The 21,436-nt window shown below is 44.3% G+C and overlaps 1 protein-coding gene across 3 annotated transcripts; it reads left to right on the top strand.

Moving 5' to 3' along the window:
* The first annotated feature begins 648 nt into the window (after positions 1-648).
* On the top strand, positions 649-21,186 carry LOC108701178 (ubiquitin carboxyl-terminal hydrolase 43). Of its 3 annotated transcripts, none has more exons than XM_018235466.2 (15): positions 649-1,608; positions 7,972-8,109; positions 11,279-11,376; positions 12,115-12,207; positions 13,291-13,426; positions 14,453-14,600; positions 14,764-14,947; positions 15,040-15,151; positions 15,604-15,707; positions 15,894-15,971; positions 16,261-16,387; positions 17,616-17,964; positions 18,109-18,267; positions 18,505-18,663; positions 18,877-21,186. In XM_018235466.2, exons 1-15 carry the CDS (start codon positions 1,033-1,035, stop codon positions 19,926-19,928), a joined length of 3,513 nt encoding a protein of 1,170 aa, XP_018090955.1. In that variant the 5' UTR covers positions 649-1,032; the 3' UTR covers positions 19,929-21,186. The 3 variants fall into 3 exon arrangements, with proteins under 3 accessions (XP_018090955.1, XP_018090953.1, XP_018090956.1); XM_018235464.2 differs by having other exon boundaries at positions 650-1,608; positions 15,601-15,707; XM_018235467.2 differs by having other exon boundaries at positions 653-1,608; positions 14,791-14,947; positions 15,601-15,707.
* Positions 21,187-21,436: the final 250 nt, after the last annotated feature.

Genomic DNA, 21,436 nt, shown 5'->3' with positions numbered 1-21,436 from the left:
TTTTGAGATAAAATCCCCAAATTAGACTTTAGAATAGTGATGGATAAATTTCTCCCATTTCGCCGAATTTTCAGCGAAATTCGCGAAACTGAAAAATCTTTTTGATGGAAATTCATAGTGAATTTGCACCTGCTGAATAAATTCGCCCATCACTAAATGATATCAAAGAACAACATGGCACATATCATACCCAGACCCCCCTCCTCCCTCAGTAGGAACATATGGGAGGGAGCTGCCATATTGTACCCCCTAGATGAGTTTGGGGGGGAACAGCTGTAGGCCCATATATATGTGTATAGGAAAAGAAGGGCTAGGGAAAGGCTTGGGGTCTGACTCTGTATCTCGGCTCAGTGTGGAATATCTATGAATATTTGATGAGAATAATATCCTGTTGATTTGAGGAGTGGAATAAATAGTAATAATAAATAGGGTTCAGTTGAAGTGTAGGGGGCTGTTCGGGACCCTTACATTCCCTTGGTTACACAACCAGACAGATGGGTGGCCGCCATGGGGACACAGTGACAAGAATGACTAAATGCATATGGAATGTATGAGCTGCTTGGCCGGATCTCACCAGCAGTAGCAGCAAAGCCTCCCCCCCCCCTCTGCACCCGCCACAAACCTGTCTCTCTCGCTCTCCCTCTCTCTATTCTCTCCCCTTCCCTTGTCTTCTTTCAAAGTAAACCGGGCTAATAAGATTCCAGTGGAGGTGGAGCTGTAGTGGCGCGCAGGAGTGCACTGAGCAGCCAAGTAAAGCTGTTACACACACATCACACACACCAGGAACATGGGCTGCCTCCCTGCTCCACTGCCAGCAAGGTAGGTGAGCTGCAGTAGGATGTGGGAGCAGCTATGGGGGCTACCTGGGCACCCCCTTAATATGGGCAGCCTGGAGCCAGCCACTCTGTGTCTGTAAGAGAAACTGGAAGGTACCGGGATTCCCAAATCCTCCTCCTTCTTCCTGTTCAAGTTGCACTGGCTGTAACCCCGGCTCCCTGTAGCAGGTAGATTGGCGGAGACAGGTGAGCAGACATGGAGCAGAGCAAGGACAAGGCTAAAGGAAAGGGGCAGGGGTCCCGCAAGCTTTTCCGGAGTCGGTCGCTGAAATCTGTTGGGGATTTTGTGCACAGGATTCTCAAAACCATAAGCCATCTGTCCCACATGGGAGAGGCGAGAAACGAGGATGGTGAAGACGATGATGGGGGGTTTAACCAAAAGGGAATGGCTCAAGAAGATTCCCGTGTGGTGCACGGTGGCGACAGCAATAACAATCTAGGGAAAGCACAGGTGCCTGTTCTGGGCCAGGACCGAATCTCCTGGAGTTCTGATGATAAGGTGCCCGGGGTGCAGGGCATGAAGAATCATGGTAACACCTGTTTCATGAACGCCGTGGTACAGTGCCTGAGTAACACCGACATGTTGGCCGAGTTCCTGGGCATGGAGAGGTACAAAGCCCAACTCAACAAGGCTAAAATAAATGGGGTGGTGGTGAGGGAAGCAACGGCGGAACCCCCCGGAGCAGCTGGCGAAGTCACAGAGAGGCTGGCTTCACTGGTTAGGGGTCTCTGGACATTGGAGTACACCCCCCAGCTCTCTGCAGAGTTCAAGGTAAGTGCCCTCCTCTCGTCAGCAACAGAAGGAAGCTTTATTGTAGTAGGAACAACAGTTCAGCTGTTTGGGTGCTGCTGGGAGTCGTGGTTCAACAACAGCTGGGGGGGAGTGCCAACATATTTCATAATTGACAAATAGGCTCCTGAGCCTCAGCGCTTACAATCTACAGTTCTCCCTAACTTCATGCCAGTTCAGTTGTATAATGCAGCCACTTGATCTCTGGCTGCATTATATCAAAATACTGATGTCACTCCAGGGCCCTTGAGCAGTATTGGAGGGCCACATCTGTTCAGCCCTGGTTTCCATGTATAAGTAATCTATTTTTGGGGTACAAGGGGTTATTTCCAATGGTTACAGCGCAACCCGTGTTGTGTGATGAGCCGGCGTGCCATTGGGTGCAGGGGTTAAATGCTTATCTGCTGAGTGTGAGCAATTGCACAAGTGCTTATTTTAGTGCTTGTAAAGCTTTTTCTTTCACTCGTGAGACGTGCACATTAACTCATTACTGCCTGTGGGGGTTCCAGCCTTTCCCTTTAGAATACAACAGCCATGAGAGACGTGCCCATGTTTAGGAATAAACCAACAGAGGCATTAATAAGGCAGTTTTGCACCAATGCTGGGTAACTGTGCCAACTGTAACTGTGGCACTTTTCTATTTGGTTCTCACTGCCTTGGCCTCCCTCCACTCTTACATTCTTGCTCTCCTGCCAGTTTTTGGAGGGCACCTTATAGTCACCATTAAATGGGAAGTATCATAAGGAGGAAATACTTTGCATGGGGGTGTACCATTTCTGTGTGCAAAGGGCCACACATTTCTCATGCTTCACAGTTTATGGTAATAATGCACCGGTGGCTGATTGGCCCTCCCTTGACCAATTATATTGTGCATGGGACTAAAACGTGACCACCTTCCTTATTGATAACTGATCAGTGCTCATTAGTGCGGTCATAGCAGATTGGAACATGACTTGGGTGCTCATACAGTATAGAGATCTGCTACTGGGCCCCATGGCAAAATAATTTTAGGGCCCTCATTGGGAATACGTACCAGGTCAGTACTCCTTGTGTCCCGTATACATCGAGGCCCCCAGCAATCACAGGGTCTGCTTATAGTTATGCTCCTGGACTTGTGCTGAGGCCCCCATGTGAAGGAGCAGGTGTCATACTGATACAGAGGGCTATTCTGCACCCTGTGCCACCCTAAGGCCTTTTTTTCAATGCCATTCCACCTTACCACACTGTGTTTAGTTTTCCAGTTCCAGAGGGGGTCCAGGGGGTGGGCACATCGCTGGTGCAGAGAGCGCAATAGCATTATGTGCAGTAGAAGAGCTGAATTTCCGGTTAATATTTAGAAATTTGGCTTTTATCACATCTGGTAATTTGCAGGGCGTTGTCGCCTAAGACAAGGTTTTCACCTTGCCTCATAGCAGGAGCACCCCTGATACTAACGAGGATTGGCTTGGGCTGGGTTGGCATCACCCTGAATGTTGTTATTTAGGCCATAGCACACTCATAGTGATTGGTTACTCAGTACCTGAAGAGATAGAGGCAATAGAAAAAGTTTCAACGTTTCTAACCCAAAGGCGAACACTTACACACAATAGTTGAGGGGAAGGGAACACTTTATACTTATAGCCTCCTCTTGTTGGCACTAAGTGCCCTCTGACTTTAGAGTGCCACTCTCTGACTCTGCGCACATAAATGGATTAAGTGGCCCTAAGGCCGGCAGATCCCATTACTGCTAATGGTGAGTAAGTGGGGAATTGGCACCACACCCTCTAATAAGTGCTGGACGCGGCACAACCACATTCTCAGGGATGCCAGGCAACGCGACTCCTGAAAATAATGACTTCTCATGTTACTGATAATGTAGGCTGTAGGTAAGAGGAGGAGCTAAAGGGACGTAAGCCCAGAAATAAAATGTTGCCAAATGAAAAAAAATATGATTTTTCCATTGGGCAAAATGTTATTTTGGAGTTTATATGCCCTTTAAGTCATTAATTACAAGTCCATTAAGATACTGAGACCTAGAAATCCTTGTTGCAATTGCAGCCATACTTGTTTCTTTGTGCTGGGGGTGCTGCATAAAGCAATTTGATTGGTTGGTACAGTACACTGTTCCCTGAAATTGCTCGTTAGCGGAGTCATATGATCAAAACATTATGGCGCCTAAATGAGTCTAGTAGCGGTAGGGTGGTTCTATGTGCAGTCATGTGAGTGCAGACGTATCAGTGAGAACTGTGCATGCATAAGAGTTTATACACAACAAACACACCCGTACACACTGTGCCAATAATAATATAGGGATTTTTGTAATGATTAATGCACCCAACACCCAGTTCATGTAAACATGTGACATTTATATGGAGGCAGTGGCACAGGCTGTAGAGGGTGGCATTTAGATGCAGAATGCACCGTAGCAGAGAGACGCTACAGTTGGGCTGCATAGTAAATATGGAGACGCGTCCATCAAATTCAGTCTTTTGCTGCAAAGGGGCAACTAGAAGCCCCATAACAAAGTTATGCAGGATTATCTGTTTCCCTGTGAGACCTTATTGATATTGTACATTAGAAAAAACCCCGCCACAGGGGCGCCTTTATTTATGGGCCCCAGCACTAATATTTTCAACATCTGCCTGTAGCCAATCAGGGTGCCAGACACATTGGCACTGAGTCCCTTCTCCCTGTTTATCTCACCGTCAGGAACCTTTGAACCGAGTTCCTAAGATACAGGGCAATTAAAGCTTTAAGGACAAACAATAGGGATGGAATGAAGCGCTTGGGGTTATTATAGCGCAGGGGTGGGGCGGAAGGTAATGAAGACTGGCACACATAAACCAAAAACTCACCCCCCTACTCATAACTCCCCCTGACATAAGATATAGTGAGAGCCCAGCTGAACCAGAAGCAGCCACACTCACCAACCAGAGACTTTGGGGTGCACAGAATAAAGGGGAACCCATCCAGACCCTGCACACTTTGGGGGCTGTAATTGTAACAAAGTGCATGCAATGACCCATACGATATGCCACTTGAGGTGAATGTACTGATTCTGTATGCTAGGCCGTACATATGGGCAGCTTTCTATTGTCAGAGTCAACCCACCTTAATTTCTTATTATTTTTATAGTTTTTAATTATTTGGCTTCTCCTTCATGCTCTGTAAGGCTACAAATTTATTGTTATTGCTACTTTTTACTACTCATCTTTCTATCCAGGCCCACTCCTATTCATATTCCAGTCTCTTATTCAAATCAATGCATGGTTGTTAGGGTAATTTGGACCTTAGCAACGGGATTGCTGATATTGCAAACTGGAGAGCTGCGGAATTAAAAACGAAATAACTCAAAAAACACAAATAATAGAAAATGAAAACCAATTGCAAGTTGTCTCAATGTGCATCATACTAAAAGTTCCTTAAACGGTGAACAACCCCTTTAAGGAAAAAAGGGGCTGAAACTGGGGTGATAGTGAGTATAGTAAGGAAATTTGGTCTCAGGGGAACGAGCCGTAAGTGTGGGATGGTTAGTATTGTACGGTAAGCTGGTGTCAGGAAAGAAACTCTAAAATGACTTTCCTGACACTATCAGAACAATGGGGTGAGTTTTCGGTGCAGCTGCACTGTGTGTAATTGTACTGGTAACATTGTATTCTATCAGTGCAAGAATCTCATGGTTCATCCTTGGGAGCATCCTGTTGGCACCCGCGGGGCACAGGCTCGCACAATAGCTCCTTGTGCACTGGGAGACCACAGAACTATTTCACATTTTCAGGGCTCACATCCTCCTGATTAAGTTCCCTCCGTTGCCCCTGACATAAGGGTGTGCCTGTGCCTGTACCTAGCTGTACCTGCCCTTTCTACAGGGTCCTGCTTTGTAATGGCCATGTGCACCCCTCCCACCAGTGACCTGTACAAACTGTCAAACCTGGGTGACATAATATAGAGACATATCTGGATTTCATTGTACTCTCTCCCCACCCTTTATATCACCCCACAGAGCCAGAATGGGGGAAGGAGCTTGGCGTAGAATATATGCATTGCTCTCCTAGTAAGGGCATGGGGAATGACAACCAAATTAATAACGAGAATGAAGATGGGGACCAAGTTGGGTGGTAACATGATATAAGGGGGTATACAGAAATATATATAGCATGCAATTAATTCACTGGTGCCTAGTTGATTTTTCTGGGACCACCAGAATTCTCACCCAGAAGCCTCAGTACTGGTAGACAGATAGATGATGGATGATAGTTAGATAATAGATAGATAGATAGATAGATAGATAGATAGATAGATAGATAGATAGATAGATAGATAGATGATAGATAGATGATAGATAGACAATAGATAAATAGATAGATAGATGAAAGATAGATAATAGATAGATAGATGATAGTTAGATGATAGTTAGATAATAGATAGATAGATAGATAGATAGATAGATAGATAGATAGATAATAGATAAATAGATAGATAGATAGATAGATAGATAGATAGATAGATAGATAATTGATAAATAGATAGATAGATAGATAGATAGATAGATAGATAGATAGATGATAGATAGAGAGAGAGAGAGAAAGAGAGAGATGGTGTCAGGAAAGGTTTAGGGCAGCTTCACATGGCTTCCTTGAAGTTAGGTTTGGATCTGACCCGTACCTTTATTAACCTCACTTACTGTAAAACTATGTAGCCTTTTCTGTCACTGTTACTTCTACCCCCCCCCCATCCCTCTGATACCTCTTCTGCCGGGCAGCAGCTCTGTTGATTCATTGTATCTTAAGATACTGACTTGGCTGTTTCAGAGCCAGGAGAATGGCTGCATTATGTACCCAATCTATCCCTGGCGTATTCTATATAAATATACATATTCCTATAGATAGTAAATAACCCGAGGGTGTCTGTGTAAATTCAGACAGCATTACCCCAGCAGATCAGGGGTTAACAAGCGTCACTGGAATCTGTGAATGGATTCACTGGCTTCCTGCTAACAATAGTCTGACAGAACAGGATGGGCCGGTGCAGCTCTTGAGCGTGTTCCTCCCATGATCCCTTGCACCGTCTGACGGCTTCTCTCTGGTTGGAAGGGCAGAACCAGTTCCACCAGATTGTCATATACGTATTGGTATCTGTCTGTGTTAATCTTTCACATGTTTCCCTTAAGGAGGATGCAAAATGTTTTTAAGACTTCTTAGTGTACATTACAGAATCTGTAGCAGCTCTGTGATAGCTCAGAAAACAAACCCAGTTGGTTGTTCTTCCATAAACACCCGTTCCGTGGTTCACTTAGTTCTTCTTTCACTTGCACACTCCCCCAACTACTTTGGGTCTAAGAAGTTAGTACTGACCCTAGGAAGGACTGACCCATAAACATGTCACTGACATTAGTTTACTTTGGGTCTAGGAAGGACTGACCCATAAACATGTCACTGACATTAGTACACTTTGGGCCTAGGAAGGACTGGCCCATAAACATGTCACTGACATTAGTACACTTTGGGCCTAGGAAGGACTGACCCATAAACATGTCACTGACATTAATACACTTTGGGTCTAGGAGGGACTGACCCATAAACATGTCACTGACATTAGTACACTTTGGGCCTAGGAAGGACTGACCCATAAACATGTCACTGACATTAGTACACTTTGGGCCTAGGAAGGACTGACCCATAAACATGTCACTGACATTAGTACACTTTGGGCCTAGGAAGGACTGACCCATAAACATGTCACTGACATTAGTACACTTTGGTTCTAGGAAGGACTGATCCATAAACATGTCACTGACATAAACAATCAACCCATTACTATGAGCCCTAGTTGCTGGCAGTTAGTCATTACATGACAGTCTCTATAAATAGATCCACTAATTGGTGCTTTGTTAGACACTGTCGTCCAGGAATGTTAAATGAGGATTTGGCTTCCCTAAATAATTGCTTTAATTAGCAGGTGTAAGTATTATTTGTTTGGCCCCGTGGCCCTGTGGGTGAATCAGTAGAAAAGAGTGTTTGTGTGTCTTCTGGGGAATGTGTCCCAGATCTTCTCTAGTTCATCCGCAGTGAGCTGCCCATGATTAGCCCTGCATGTGTGTAACCTCTGTGCTGCTTCAGGGTTACACCACGTGTCCCTTTTACCCCCCTTATTTGCACAGGGTGAGGCAGGTCACACTGGGTACAAATCATTTGCCCGCACACTATGGGAGTGTAGCTTCATATAGTGTGGCTCTATGGGAAAAACATTGCTCATATGGGCCAAGCCCTCTCCTACAAACCAAACCAAGTTCTGCCCTGTTGGTCCCTACTCCTGTGGCACAGCCTGGGCTATACTCATCACCCACCTATCCTCTTCTCTCCCCAGAATGTTGTTTCCAAATATGGTTCCCAGTTCCGTGGAAACTCCCAGCACGATGCCTTGGAATTCCTGCTCTGGCTACTGGACCGAGTCCATGAAGATCTCAACCCCACGTCTAGCCAGAAAGCCAAGCCATCAGCCAAGGTGAGAACCAGGGTCAGACTGAACTGCCAGGGTGCCAAAGGATCTCCTAGTCGATGTTTTATGTTTTACCCATCAGCAATTTGCATTATTGCCTGTGGGAAAGGATTTTTGGTAGATTTGTTGCCGCGGTAGCGCAGATTAAACCACAGTGGACAAATCTTCATATGCTATTGCTTTAAGGGTTAACACTAATCCAGCCTCCCATACCAAATACTGCTGCCTCCCTTACAGAACTTTTTTCCTTGACTGGCAGAGTCTGAAATCGCCAGTCCCTAATCCGGCCTTAATTACAAACGAAGATGTGCTAAATCCGACTTAATTGTCTCTTCCAGATCCAGACAGTCAAACCTGCTCATTATCGGCCCAGCTTCGTTAGGGAACATAGGGGTGGGGATGTGAGGCTTGGAGGAGAGTTTTTCTTGAATGACTTCAGATTAAATGTAGGGATTATTCATTGCAGTACCACTTCCCACCAGTTTTAGCCAGTGTTCTCCATAGGGCTGCAATAGAACAGCACCACCATCTCATTGCTGCTGTAGGTAGCTTCTGCCACAGCATGGGGCCCTTCATCCAACACCGGGGCACTAGCAGCCCATTTTTTAATTCAGCTCTGCAGTGCCTGTGATTTGTGATGCTGGAGCCCCAATACCATTTCTGTTCAGGGGCCCCCTGCTGACTGTGCCTCTTCTGCACAGTGGGAAATGGATGGTTAAACATTTAAAGGAACAGTCTGAATTATTAACATTGTGTGATGCCATGGTGCATGAAAGGATGGCACGCACATCTCCTCTGTGCTGGAACTCTATAGCTAAATAAACCAGCCAGAACTTCCAGCATTCAGGACATTGGACAGAATACCATCATTTATATCCAGATGTGCTGACCTACAGATCCCAGCATCCCCTGGCAGCCTAATTTCTTGGTAAAGCTAAGCAAACCCTCTGCCATTCTGTATAGAAACCCCTGTCCTTTCTAACTGACATTTATCTCTGCCTCCTGTTTTTCATCCTGTCCCACTGCTTGTTTCTCATCTTCTGTCCTTCCACTCCCTCTCAGATACTCTGTATATTTCATAATCTACTTCCTTCTCTCTACACTCCAGCTCCTTCCTCTGACTCCCTCCATTACTTTCATTCCAGTCAAAGGGGAACTTCACCCACCTAATAAAAATAAATTGTAAACAACTTTCTCCTCCAGGACTAGCTACATTCTTCATGGACGAGTCAGAACCAGCAATGCAGAGAAGCAGCCAGACAGGCAAAATCATTCAGTCACATACACTTTGCTTTCTTGTGGGGTTCCAGTATTTCATGGCTCATTTAACCCTTTTTTATAGTGTACTAGGCCTATGGGCTAAAGCAATTGTACTCCCAGCAGAAGGCTTGACTGCCTCTCACGTGCAGCATAATGTAGTGAAGAGAGTGGAAAACAAGTGACAGTGCAAAAACACAATAAAAGAAAGAGCACAGTGATTACATTCTGTATAGGCCCCGCCCCTTATTGTGCAACAGGCCCTGACTTATTATTACACTATACAATTACTGTATTTACATAAGGGATGGGCTCTGAATGGGCTTCTGGGAGTTGTAGCTTAAGATCAACTCGAGGGCTGCAGGCGAGTGGGGGCTGACATACGACCTGTCAAGTTCTCTAGTTATCTCCTATGCTCTGTTGGACAGATTTCCATTCTACACCCCAGTCTGAACAAGCCCCAATCAACCATTTCGTTTTGATTAGTCTGCTACAAGTTAGAATATAAAAGCAAATATATGATTGGTTGGTGGAAATTTATCTATTGGGCAGGTTTTTGGGTTCTGTTTGGACCAGTGTGTGGATGGCCAAACTGGGCAATAAGCATGCTGGGAGTTGTAGTCCAGTTTTGTGCCTGATGCCATTCACTTCCTGTATTTGGCAGCCAGACAGGGCACATTGTTTTTCCACAGCTGAGCCAGTCCTAGTGGTTTAGGTTTCGCAGTTTAGCAGGCCCAGCCCACAACCTCACTCCCATGACATCACCACTTCCTGGATCTTTATTTACAAGGCAAATAAGGTTCTCCTGGCAGGGCCCCCGTGGGCTGGGATCATGCCATATGTCCGGCTTTAGCTGCTGAGTATTTTAGCAAACAGGTAACATCATGTCATACTCCAAATAGCACCGAAGCACAGACAGGGCGCCCAGACAGACACAGGGCAAATGCTTATGTGCCAATGTCGGATTCAGATCACGCCTCACATTCAGCCTGTAACTTCTTTTTACGTCATATTGGGGAAAGATGGTGACAGTAAGGGGCAAGACATACAGTGGGACAAGATGGAGATTATAGGGTAATATGAAGGTATTGGGGCAAAATGGAGACAGAAAGGCAAGTCGGAAGTATTGGGGAAAGATGGAGACAGTAGGGCAAGATAGAGGTATTGGGGCACAATAGAGACAGAAGGGCAAGATGGAAACGGTGGGGCAAATGGAAATATTAGGGCAATACTAGCCCCAAGCGGGTGGGGGTGGCAGTTGAACAGAGGGTGAGGGCAGCACAGTTAGGCCAGTGCCACATAACAGCTCATGCAAGGCAGATAGATAAACAGTGTATTCTTTTTAGGAAATCTCTGCACCCGCCTCTGCTCTTGGCATGCAACTGGCAGGCCTCTTCTAAGCTGATACTGTGTATTTTTCTTAAGTGCCTCACACAATCGCCTGCCAGCGCCTGCCCCCGGGCATACGTGTATATTTAGAAACTTCAACTTTGCCAGTGAGCTTACAGTCACATTTAGAGTGGCGCCAGCTGTGGTTTATGACTCTGTACACCACCTTAGCTAAAAGTGTCAGAGCCTTGTACTAGCTGCAGCTTATCTCCTTGTGCTTGCTGCCAGATTCCTTCAGGAACATGGCACTGTACCCAGAGGCTGGCATCCCTACTTCCTGTTATCAGATAAGCCTTGGGCTCACAGTGGTACATAAGCTCCGCGTGGGAGGCATCCTTATGCTCCCCCATTACACAGACTGCTCCCACCACACAGGGGACATGCCAAGTTGCTACCACAGAAATGAAGAAGCCACATAATGCACACATATATATATAGCAGACATAGCCTGTGGTATTGTGTTCTACATAAGCTGCCGCACTGTGGTCCCTATGCCCCTGACTAACATTTGCTTCCATTTTCACTACAGGCTGGTGCCGAGCAGAACCAGATGGTCCATCCCCAGTCTCCAGAGTTGACAGGAGGAAGCCAGAGCTTTGTTCAGGAGCATTTCCAGGCTCAGTACAGGTAGGAGACAAACTATTTCCCTGGAACTTACTTATCAACCTCAGGGCATGATAGAAAAAAGAGAATAAAGGGCAGATTTTAGTTTTGTGTTCCCAGGCTCACAGACTCAGGGCCAACCAGTTGGGTATCTGAGGAATGTGCCAGTCTGCTCTCTCTTATCTGTGGATTCCTGAGCGCTGACTCCCCCCTCTCACACCTCCCAGTACATAAGCCGATGATACATCCAACTATAATTACTTCTACCCAGAAGCCTCAGCTGGTTCCACATCAGCTATGTATAGTGCCAGTTATGGGCAAACATAATATTATGTATAATATTATCACTCTCATGGGCCTGCTTGTATTAAAGGAGCATTAAGGGCAATGTCTGTGAACTCAGGTGACATTTCTGTTCATGTAGAGGAGGAGACTGGAATGCAGAATATATCTATTTGTCTGCACTTAAACAAACACTGCAGGCACCTCTGACGGGCATAGCCAGCGCTCAATTGTTATGCCTCCTTCACTTAAGTCACATCCTCTTGCATTGCTGACCTGCAGTTAGCTCTCTGCCCAGCAGATTAGCTTTTGACATGGCTCAACTGTGTTAGTTAACCCAGAAACCAATACTCAGCACACTGTTCTACTCACCCGAACCACAACTGCAAAAATGCTAAACTGCCTTTCCTGCATGTGTCAGTTTTCTGCCCCATGTCAGTGACTCTCATGAGGTATGAATTGTTGTCTGTTTTATTTCAGGTCATCCCTCACATGTCCCCACTGCCACAGACAGAGCGACACATTTGACCCTTTCCTATGTGTCTCCTTGCCCCTCCCACTGCGCCAAACCAGGTACTGAATTCCACATGTGTCAGTGAAAGGACAAGTGCCTCAAGCCACTTATGTGTGTATTAGAGATATGGATACTGTCATGTTATATTGCCAGTTTGTCATACTGTCTCCATCTTGTCCTACTGACTCCATCTTTCCCTACTGTCTCCATCTTGCCCTACTGTCTCCATCTTGCCTTACTGTATCCATCTTTCTCTACTGTCTCCATTTTGCCCTACTGTCTCCATCTTGCACTGCAATCCTCATCTTGCCCTACTCTCTCCATCTTGCCCTACTGTCTCCATCTTGCACTGCTATCCTCATCTTGCCCTACTGTCTCCATCTTGCCCTACTGTCTCCATCTTACCCTGCTATCTTCTTCTTGCCTTGTCTAAATCTTGCTCTTTTGTATCCATCTTGCCATACTGTCTTCATCTTGCCCTATTGTCTCCATCTTGCCCCACTGTCTCCATCTTACCCTGCTATCTTCTTCTTGCCATATCTCAATCGTACTCTTTTGTTTTCATCTTGTCCTACTGTCTCCATTGTGCCCTACTGTCTCCATCTTGCCCTACTGTCTCCATTCTGCCTTACTGTCTCCATCTTGCTCTACTATCTCCATCTTGCACTGCTATCCTCATATTGCCCTACTGTCTTCATCTTGCCCTACTGTGTCCATCTTATCCTACTATCTTCTTCTTGACCTATCTCAATCTAGCTCTTTTCTGTCCTATTGTCTCCATCTTGCTCTACTATCTCCATCTTTCCCTACTGTCTCCATCTTGCACTGCTATCTTCATCTTGCTCGACTGTCTCCATCTTGCCCGACTGTCTCCATTTATCTTCTTCTTGCCCTATCTCAATTTTGCTTTTTTGTATCCATCTTGCCCTATTGTTTCTATCTTGCTATCTTCATTTTGCCCTACTGCCTCAATGTTGTCCTTGTATCCCTGCTATCTCACACTTTTCCTACCTATGATTTTTTAGCCCTCGTCCATGTACTCACTAAAGACAATTCTGCTTACATTGTTTGTATTGACGGGTAACACAGACTATTTGCCCCATGGCTGTACCACATGAAAGTTCTCCCATTGTCCTTGACAGGGCCCTGAACCTTACATTAGTCTTCCAAACCAAGCAGCAGCGGTTTCTACGTGTCGGGCTGGCGGTGCCTCTGCTTGGTACTGTGGCTTCCTTGCGGAAGATGGTTGCAGATGAAGGAAATATGGCACCAGATCAGGTAACTTAACACAGTGCATAGTCTTTCTCCACTGAAATGGCTTCTGGTTATCAGACTCAGAACCCCAGGCAAGGCCATATGCAAACATGGTTTGTTACTGTAATTATATGAATGTATTTGTGGGTGCATGGGGGTTAGCTGGATGGGCTATTGTCATGTAAATGTATCTAAACAGAATGGAAGCCAAGGGGAAAAATTAGATAGCAGATCTGGAAATATACTAGAAAGTCAGACCAGGTACTCTCGGGTAAATACCTAGTTATTTAACAGTTTAAAGTTTTAGTTAAGACCAAGTTACCTAGCAATGCTACAGTGTATAATATAGGAAAAGGGACAATGAATATATTACGACATACTTATCCCTAACACTAGGGACCAGGAACTAACACTAGGACTGTCAATCTGAATTTATATCTATATGTCTGATACCAAATGTTACTGTGAACTGTAATATAAAGGACACCACTCATTGTGTTTAATACTTTAATATGGATATGTATAAATGTATGCACCTTGATTAGAAGAAAAGAGGTTCCGCCTAAATATTCGGAAGGGGTTTTTTACAGTGAGAGCTGTGAAGATGTGGAATTCTCTCCCTGAATCAGTTGTACTGGCTGATGCATTAGATAGCTTTAAGAAGGGGTTGGATGGCTTTTTAGCAAGTAAGGGAATACAGGGTTATGGGAAATAGCTCATAGTCCAAGTTGATCCAGGGACTAGTCCGATTGCCATTTTGGAGTCAGGAAGGAATTTTTCCCCCTCTAAGGCAAATTGGAGAGGCTTCAGATGGGTTTTTTTTGCCTTCCTCTGGATCAACTGGCAGTTAGGTAGTTAATAAACAAAAAAAAAAAAAAAGGTTGAACTCGATGGACATGTGTCTTTTTTCAACCTTACTTACTATGTTACTATGTTACTATGTTACTATGTTGAAAATGCAATAAAAAAACTATTGTTAAAAAAAACCCAGAATGGAAGCCCTTGGGGCCAGTTCCTTGGACAAATGCTTATGAGAATGTGCTTCCCAAGGTGATCCTGGTGGAGTTGTACCCCAGTGGCTTCCAGCGATCTTTCTCCGATGATGAGGATCTGAACACCATCGCAGAGGGAGACCCAGTCTATGCTTTTCAAGCCCCTGTGGCCATACCCAAAGCAAGTGGCTCCTCTCGTTCATCAGGTAGGTGATCAGGCAATTACTGACGGCAAGAGCTCCATAAGGGTTGGTAAGGCAACTATGAGTGATTAAGGGCAACAAACCAGAGTAAATAACAGGGCAAATAATTCAGCAGAGTATAAATAATTGGTCAATAATCCATTAAACTAATAGGGCCCTCTCATAGTAAATGAGGGTTTATTTTCTCCTTTAGGACATCCACGCAGCTTGCCTTCCTCCCCCCGCTACCCTGACCCCGAAGCCCAGAAGTTCACTGGAGCTGGCTCCAAATCTTCTGACTTCCTGGCTGATCCCGACAAGATCTTGCTCCTCCTGTGTAACACTGAGGGATCTGGAAAGCAGGCCAACAGGTAAGGACAGAGGATTTCTTCCTGCAGTAACTGACAGGTGTTTTTAATTTGCTTCTGGCTGGATGACCATTTAATACTTTTATTTGGGGCAGATTTGGGCCCCCTCTGCTGGTTAGAGAAGATAGCACAATGTCCTGGGATCAGCTGCAACAATGTATCCTTGGAAAGCTCCGCTACCTTTTAAAGAACGAGTCACACCTCCAGGTGAGTATCTACAGACCTCAGAAGACTGTAGGACAAGATGGAGATAGCTGGACAATATTGCGACAGTTGGACAAAATGGCAGTAGCAGAGCTGGCAAGACTAAGGCAAAATAATGACAGTAGTGCAAGATGGAGACAGTAGGGCAAGATGGCAGCAGTAAAGCAAAATGGAGACTGTAGGGCAGGATGGTGACTGTAGAGTAAGATGATAACCCTAGGCTAAGACCACAATAGTAGGGCATGCTGGCAATGGGAACATTATATATAATTCCTGCCTAAAAATACAGCCTTTCAATTGATGGAGTACAACTCCCAGCACCCACTGACAGATGTGAGATCAGGCAAACCTGCTTTAATTTGTATGGAATGGAACATGTCTTAGGCAGCTAATCAGAATTCAGAATCAAAGGACCTTTCATCCTGTGTTCATTCCTTGCTGTATTCTTTTAGCAGAATGGAACAGCACTCCTCCATGTCCGGGTTGTCGGGGGTCCTGCAAGTGGAAGTTACCTCAATCCTAAAGACCCCCAACCTCTCCAACACCCTGCAATTGACCGGTGAGTTAACATAATTACATTTTTAGATCTGATTTTTTTTTTTTAAAAAAAAAAAGGTTTCATATAATGTAATTAACAGCACTGCTTAGCTGCCTTCCTAAATAGTGACTGCCACCCAGTGGCTTTTTTTTGGTAATTCAACCCCAAATACATTATAGTGCTAAAATTATTTTCTGTACATCATAGAGCTTTGAAGCTTAGCGGAGCAGGAGGGCCGCCCCATGTCAAACTGGCAATAGAATGGGATCCAAAGACCAAAGAACGGTGAGTCTGCAGGCCGGAACTCTGTACAAGTACACACAAAAAATGTGATTGATAGGATGAAACAGAATAGCAACTGTGAACAAGTCCTGAAATGAATCACTTTGATGGTTCACATGTGAATAAAAGATTTAAGGTTATTCTGGTGTTAACCCCTTAATTGATTTAATTGCAGTGCAGTATAGTGTGTTGTTTAGTTGATGGCAGTGAGAGATTATCACAGTTCATTGATTATACAAGCAGGGGCTCAGTCAGTAAATAATGAGAGTATAATAGTGCCTTTGGCTTCCAGGCTGTTTGGGAACATTCAGGAGGAGGTGGTGCAGGATGATGAGTCAGTGAGGATACAGCAGTTGGAGCACCAGCAGCAAAACTGCACCCTGGATGAGTGTTTTCAGCTCTACACTAAGGAGGAACAGGTATGTCCCCTCCTACAGGACTGCTTGCTACAATACAGTCATGGTGCCCTGCATATTACTTTTCAGCTTTACATAGTGAGAGCCACTTACCCAGTATAGACTAGAACCCCTGCCCCAAAGTGTTAAGTGTAACTGGCATAGGACAATATGGCATTTAGCAGGGTCTTTCTATTAAGCCAATGAATTTAGATGCCCTAATTAGGTGTAGGTTACCCTTACTGGCAGAACTTTCACCTGGAGGTAGGCTACAGAGCCCAGTGGTACAAGGCTTGAGGCCTTAGTAACTTTATACAGACGATAAATATAGCTTCCCTATCCAAAATAAATAATTTTCCGAATTCACATTCTTAGCCATAAAGAAGGACAGTGATAAATAAGAGTATTAAATACAACTTACCCCATTGGTGCCAAGGGGCTCAGATGTCAGCAGAAATTCCCCCTTGTGCTGCTACTGATCCAGAGTAGGAACCAACAATGACAATCCATTGACTCCTGATTAGGAATTAGTACCTGTCCCACTTGTGCTGGGTGTGAAACTGGGTATTGTATCTTAATACTGAGCCTTTCTACGAATAGGATCCAGCCCCCCAAGGCAGGTATTCATGTAGGAGTGACACAGGCAAGGATTTGGAGGTCTTCTCTACATATATATTCAGCTTTTTCTAGAGGGTTGCAGTTAGGGCCGGAATCCATGAGCATTTTTCGTCTGATCGGTGTCAAAAACGCACACGACACGACTGTCGGATGCAGACTGCATCCGACAGTCGTGTTGCATCGGATCAACGCTGAAACACCATCCGACAATGCTACTACTTACCTTATTTCTGTCGCATCCAAAATGACGCCTGCGGAAAATCGCCCGTGGAGTCCTACCCATAATTGGAATGAACAAAATTTGCAGGTAAAAACGACACGGATGAAGACGTTGCTTTCTGCGTTCACATCCTACAGTCGTGTCACGTTGTATGTGATGTAGTTTTTACCTGTAACTTTTTGTTCAGTCCAATTATATCTTGGCGCCTTCAAATCTGTCTGATTTGTCTCCCGCGTTTTGTTCTGGATGCCGATCCAAAGAAAAACACTCATAGAGGGTGAAAGCCCTGGCCAGTTCTATATTGTGCCCCTTTTTCTGGGGAGGGTGTGTATAGTAAGGCAAGACAGTTGTAAGGTGCTTGAGCTCTGAAAGGAATATTAATAAGCAATGTAATGTAAACCCTTTCTGCCCCAGTTGGCTCCTGATGATGCCTGGAGATGCCCTTACTGCAAGGTCCTGCAGCAGGGCACAGTGAAACTGAGCCTTTGGACTCTACCAGATATTCTCATCATCCACCTCAAGAGGTTCCGGCAGGTGGGCGGGCGCAGGAACAAGCTGTCAACTTTGGTCAGGTTCCCCCTCACTGGGCTGGACATGGCTCCACACGTGGTTAAGAGGAGCCAGGGTAGCAAGGGGATGCTGGGGCAGTGGTCATCATGGAAACAAACTCATGCCTCTATGGAGAATGGACAGCTGGATGTCCATTATGACTTGTATGGTGTGTGCAATCATCATGGCAGCCTGCAGGGAGGTCACTACACAGGTGAGATTCATCTCTAACACACCCTAACCAATAACCCGTAAATGCCACATTTAAGTAATCCTTTTGCCCAGGAATAGTATCCAGTAAACTTTTCCAATCATTAAGGGACCAGAGTGCATATTAATAACCATTTTGTGTTACCAGCATACTGTAGGAACTCCCTGGATGCGCGCTGGTACAGCTACGATGACAGCAATGTTGAACATGTCCAGGAGAACGACGTCTGTACACGAGGTGCCTACCTCCTGTTCTATCAGAAGAGGACCACTATCCCAATGTGGTCAGCTAGCAGCTCTGTCAGAGGTAGGGTATCTGGTCCATGACATATTGTGTTACCACCAGGATGAGTCCAGTTCAGCAACCATATATTGTATTTCTAAGACACAAAGATGGTGGTTTGGAGGAGAAAGTGAGACCAGGATATCTTAGTCACTGGCACCAACTTTGATCTCCTGAAACATTTGTGCATGATTACACTGGATTACCAATAGGAATCTAATAATATAGGTCTTTATCTTCCATGTTACTGTCTCATTCAAGGTTCTACAAGCTCCTCTGTGTCAGATCATTGGATCTTAAGATTGAATGGTAGCAGGAGAGAGAGTCTTGCCTCACGCGCCACCACTAACAACTGCCCCAACCGTATTCAGCCTCCAGACTCCCCAGTCTTCCTTGAGAAAGAAGTGCACCCTGAAAAAGGTAATTGGTCAGCTACAGTAGTAGTGCAATAAAGTTCAACATTTTCTATAGAGAAGGCCAAATATTCCATATATTGTAACACATACTGTATTTAGGGGCTTGTTTTTATTAAAATAATGATTTCACACTGGGGTTCATTGTTAAATTCCATGGAGGGCCACCTCTAAAATGATAAGTTTTAAGATATCTTCATTTTCTATTTATTCCCTTTAGGAGCTAGTGGATCTAAATCATTTGTACGAGGTGTAAAAGGAAGGAGTGCTAGTATGAAGCTGCCTTCTGCCTCCAAACTCAAGTTGAGTATCAGCAAGGCAATGCCTTTACGGTGGTCCTTTGGATCCAAAGATAGAGCAAAGCGTGAGACTGGCGAGCTTGTAGAGTATTTGGAATCTGGACGGAGACCCAAATATACCAATGAGTCTATTGTGCCATTGATGGCTGGTCTTACAAAAACTGAAAAGGGGGTTGAAGGACAACAACCAAAGGCAAACCTTTCAAAAACACAAGTGGTCAATGGGGCAGCAGCTTCCAGTCCTTCAGCAGGACACTCCAAGCCAACACCATCATTTGCAAGGTTGGATTCACAGATGGGGAAGCCAAAAGAGAAGGATAATCTCCAAGAAAGCACTTTGAATGTTCAAATGGAAAAAGGGGTAGGGTCAGCTATGTTGAAACGCAGAGAGACAAGGTCAGCTGGGGACTGTGCATCGGGGATGAGTTCACCAGATCCAGAATATGGTTTGAAAGGCACAGTATTATTAGCCAAGAAGGGAGAGAGCAAACAAAGGAACCTTATTAAAAATGGCAACAATATTAGAGCCAAACCTTCTGAAGCTGAAGGACAGCAGGATGGCAAATCAACAAATCTAAAATCCAGCCTGGTTAAGAAGGAGATCAGGAGACAAAGTGGCACAGAAAACTCAAGTGGGATGGACCTTTCTAATGGAATGCCTAGGACTTCTATAGACAATGCCATTCTGGGTGATGGGAGGACTAGTAGTACAATGACACGTCAGCACAGAGAGGACCTCACTAAAATCAAACTCCAGCAGGACATGAGGCGAGCCCATAGCTCATCTAATGTCCAAAACAAGGCAGACTTTAATCTTAAGAGGTCAGTTTCTTTGTACAGGAACGGCAGTGCCTCCCAGCAGCCTTCAAGGCAAGTGGCTGCTGAGAAATACTCAACAGGGTCACTGCAAAGACTAAAATACAACACATCATCCACAGGCAGGAAGAAATCTGTTCCTGAATCTAGCTTCTAAGGATGTAGAGATTCTCCCCTGTCCTGGTAAATTTTGTCTGCTGATCTGATGTTGCTACTTGGTCCCCTCTTAAAACCAGGAATGTGCAACAGGTTTTATTAATAATTCTTTGGGGCAAGAAAGGGACACATAGAAGTTACATTAACATTTGTTATATTTATATCTCTAGAATATTGTGTACCTTGCATTGCTGTTATATCTGGGTGCTCTTCATCCCACAACTATAGTGATACCATAATACAGTCCCAAACACAGAGGCAGGTGTTCTATCAGCAAATCAGAAGAAATGTGTGTGCTTTATTCTATGTATCTCTGCATCAGTTCTTTATAAATACAGAGGAAAGGGACTGTCCCCAGACAAACTCATAGATACAAAAGAAACAAGGACTGGACTGTTAGCAATGGATATTTGCAGGGGTGGACATATGCGCCTGCACAGGGTCCCCCACTCAATCAGACAATCCATTCAATTTTGGGGCCCTTGCACTATTTCTGCACGGGGGCCCTATGCTCACTGTGTCCACACCTGAGCTATTTTCTCCAACATTGCACTTCTGTCCTGGGTCTACGTAAATGACCCCTAAGGTATCTTGATGATTTATGACTCCTAGGGATTATCGGTGCTTCACACTCGTGGGTTTCCCAAGAGAAAAGTATAAACTTGATAAAAGCAGATATTTATAGACATTTATAGATGTTGCACCAAAGAGACAGTATGAAAATAGCATTAAGCCTTATACCTACTGATTCACTATCTGTCCATTGTACAATCATTACTCTGACCTCCCCCTTTCCCATTTACCTAAATGATCCTGTATCTGAATTGTTTTCTTATTAACGTGTTTGTAAATAAATCCCGGCAAAAGAAGGATAAAAACAAACAAACAAACAAAAATGAACTCTGGAACTGAAGGATTGTGGGTGTACATGTGAACATACTCACTGCAGCTATATGACTGCAGCACTTTTTTTAGTGCCCTAATGAGAAGCTCAAATCGTTTGCTGTTTCATAGAGAAAATATTTATTATTATTATTATAATATATATATATATATATATAAAAGGAAAAAATATTTTCTATAAAATATTCGTACAGGCGCCTGAAAGGGGCCTCTATTTTGATAAGAAAAATGTGAGTTCTGTTTCTCAGATGAAGTTCTATGCAATAATACATTTTATTGATTCTCATTGATTCTTTCCTAATAACATGAAGTTAAAGTGTTTTTTTTGTTTTTTAAATAAAGCGTTTTTGTATTTCTGGGTGTTTTGCTTTCTGATTTACTATAACTTGAATATAAACACAATTGGAATGGTTTATAATGCACTAAATCTAGAAACATAATAATATAACAATAATAATAATTATATTATAATATATACAAGTATGGGATCCGTTATCTGGAAACCCATTATCGGAATTACAGAATGCCCGTCACCCTTAGACTTCATTTTATCCAAATAATCCAAATTTTTTCTGTAATAATAAAACAGTACCTTGTACTGGATCC

This window comes from Xenopus laevis, chromosome 9_10L, assembly GCF_017654675.1.
Source record: "Xenopus laevis strain J_2021 chromosome 9_10L, Xenopus_laevis_v10.1, whole genome shotgun sequence".
Lineage (NCBI taxonomy): Eukaryota > Metazoa > Chordata > Amphibia > Anura > Pipidae > Xenopus > Xenopus laevis.
Note: the sequence above shows the minus strand (reverse complement) of the source record. Positions and strands in the feature narration are given on the sequence as shown.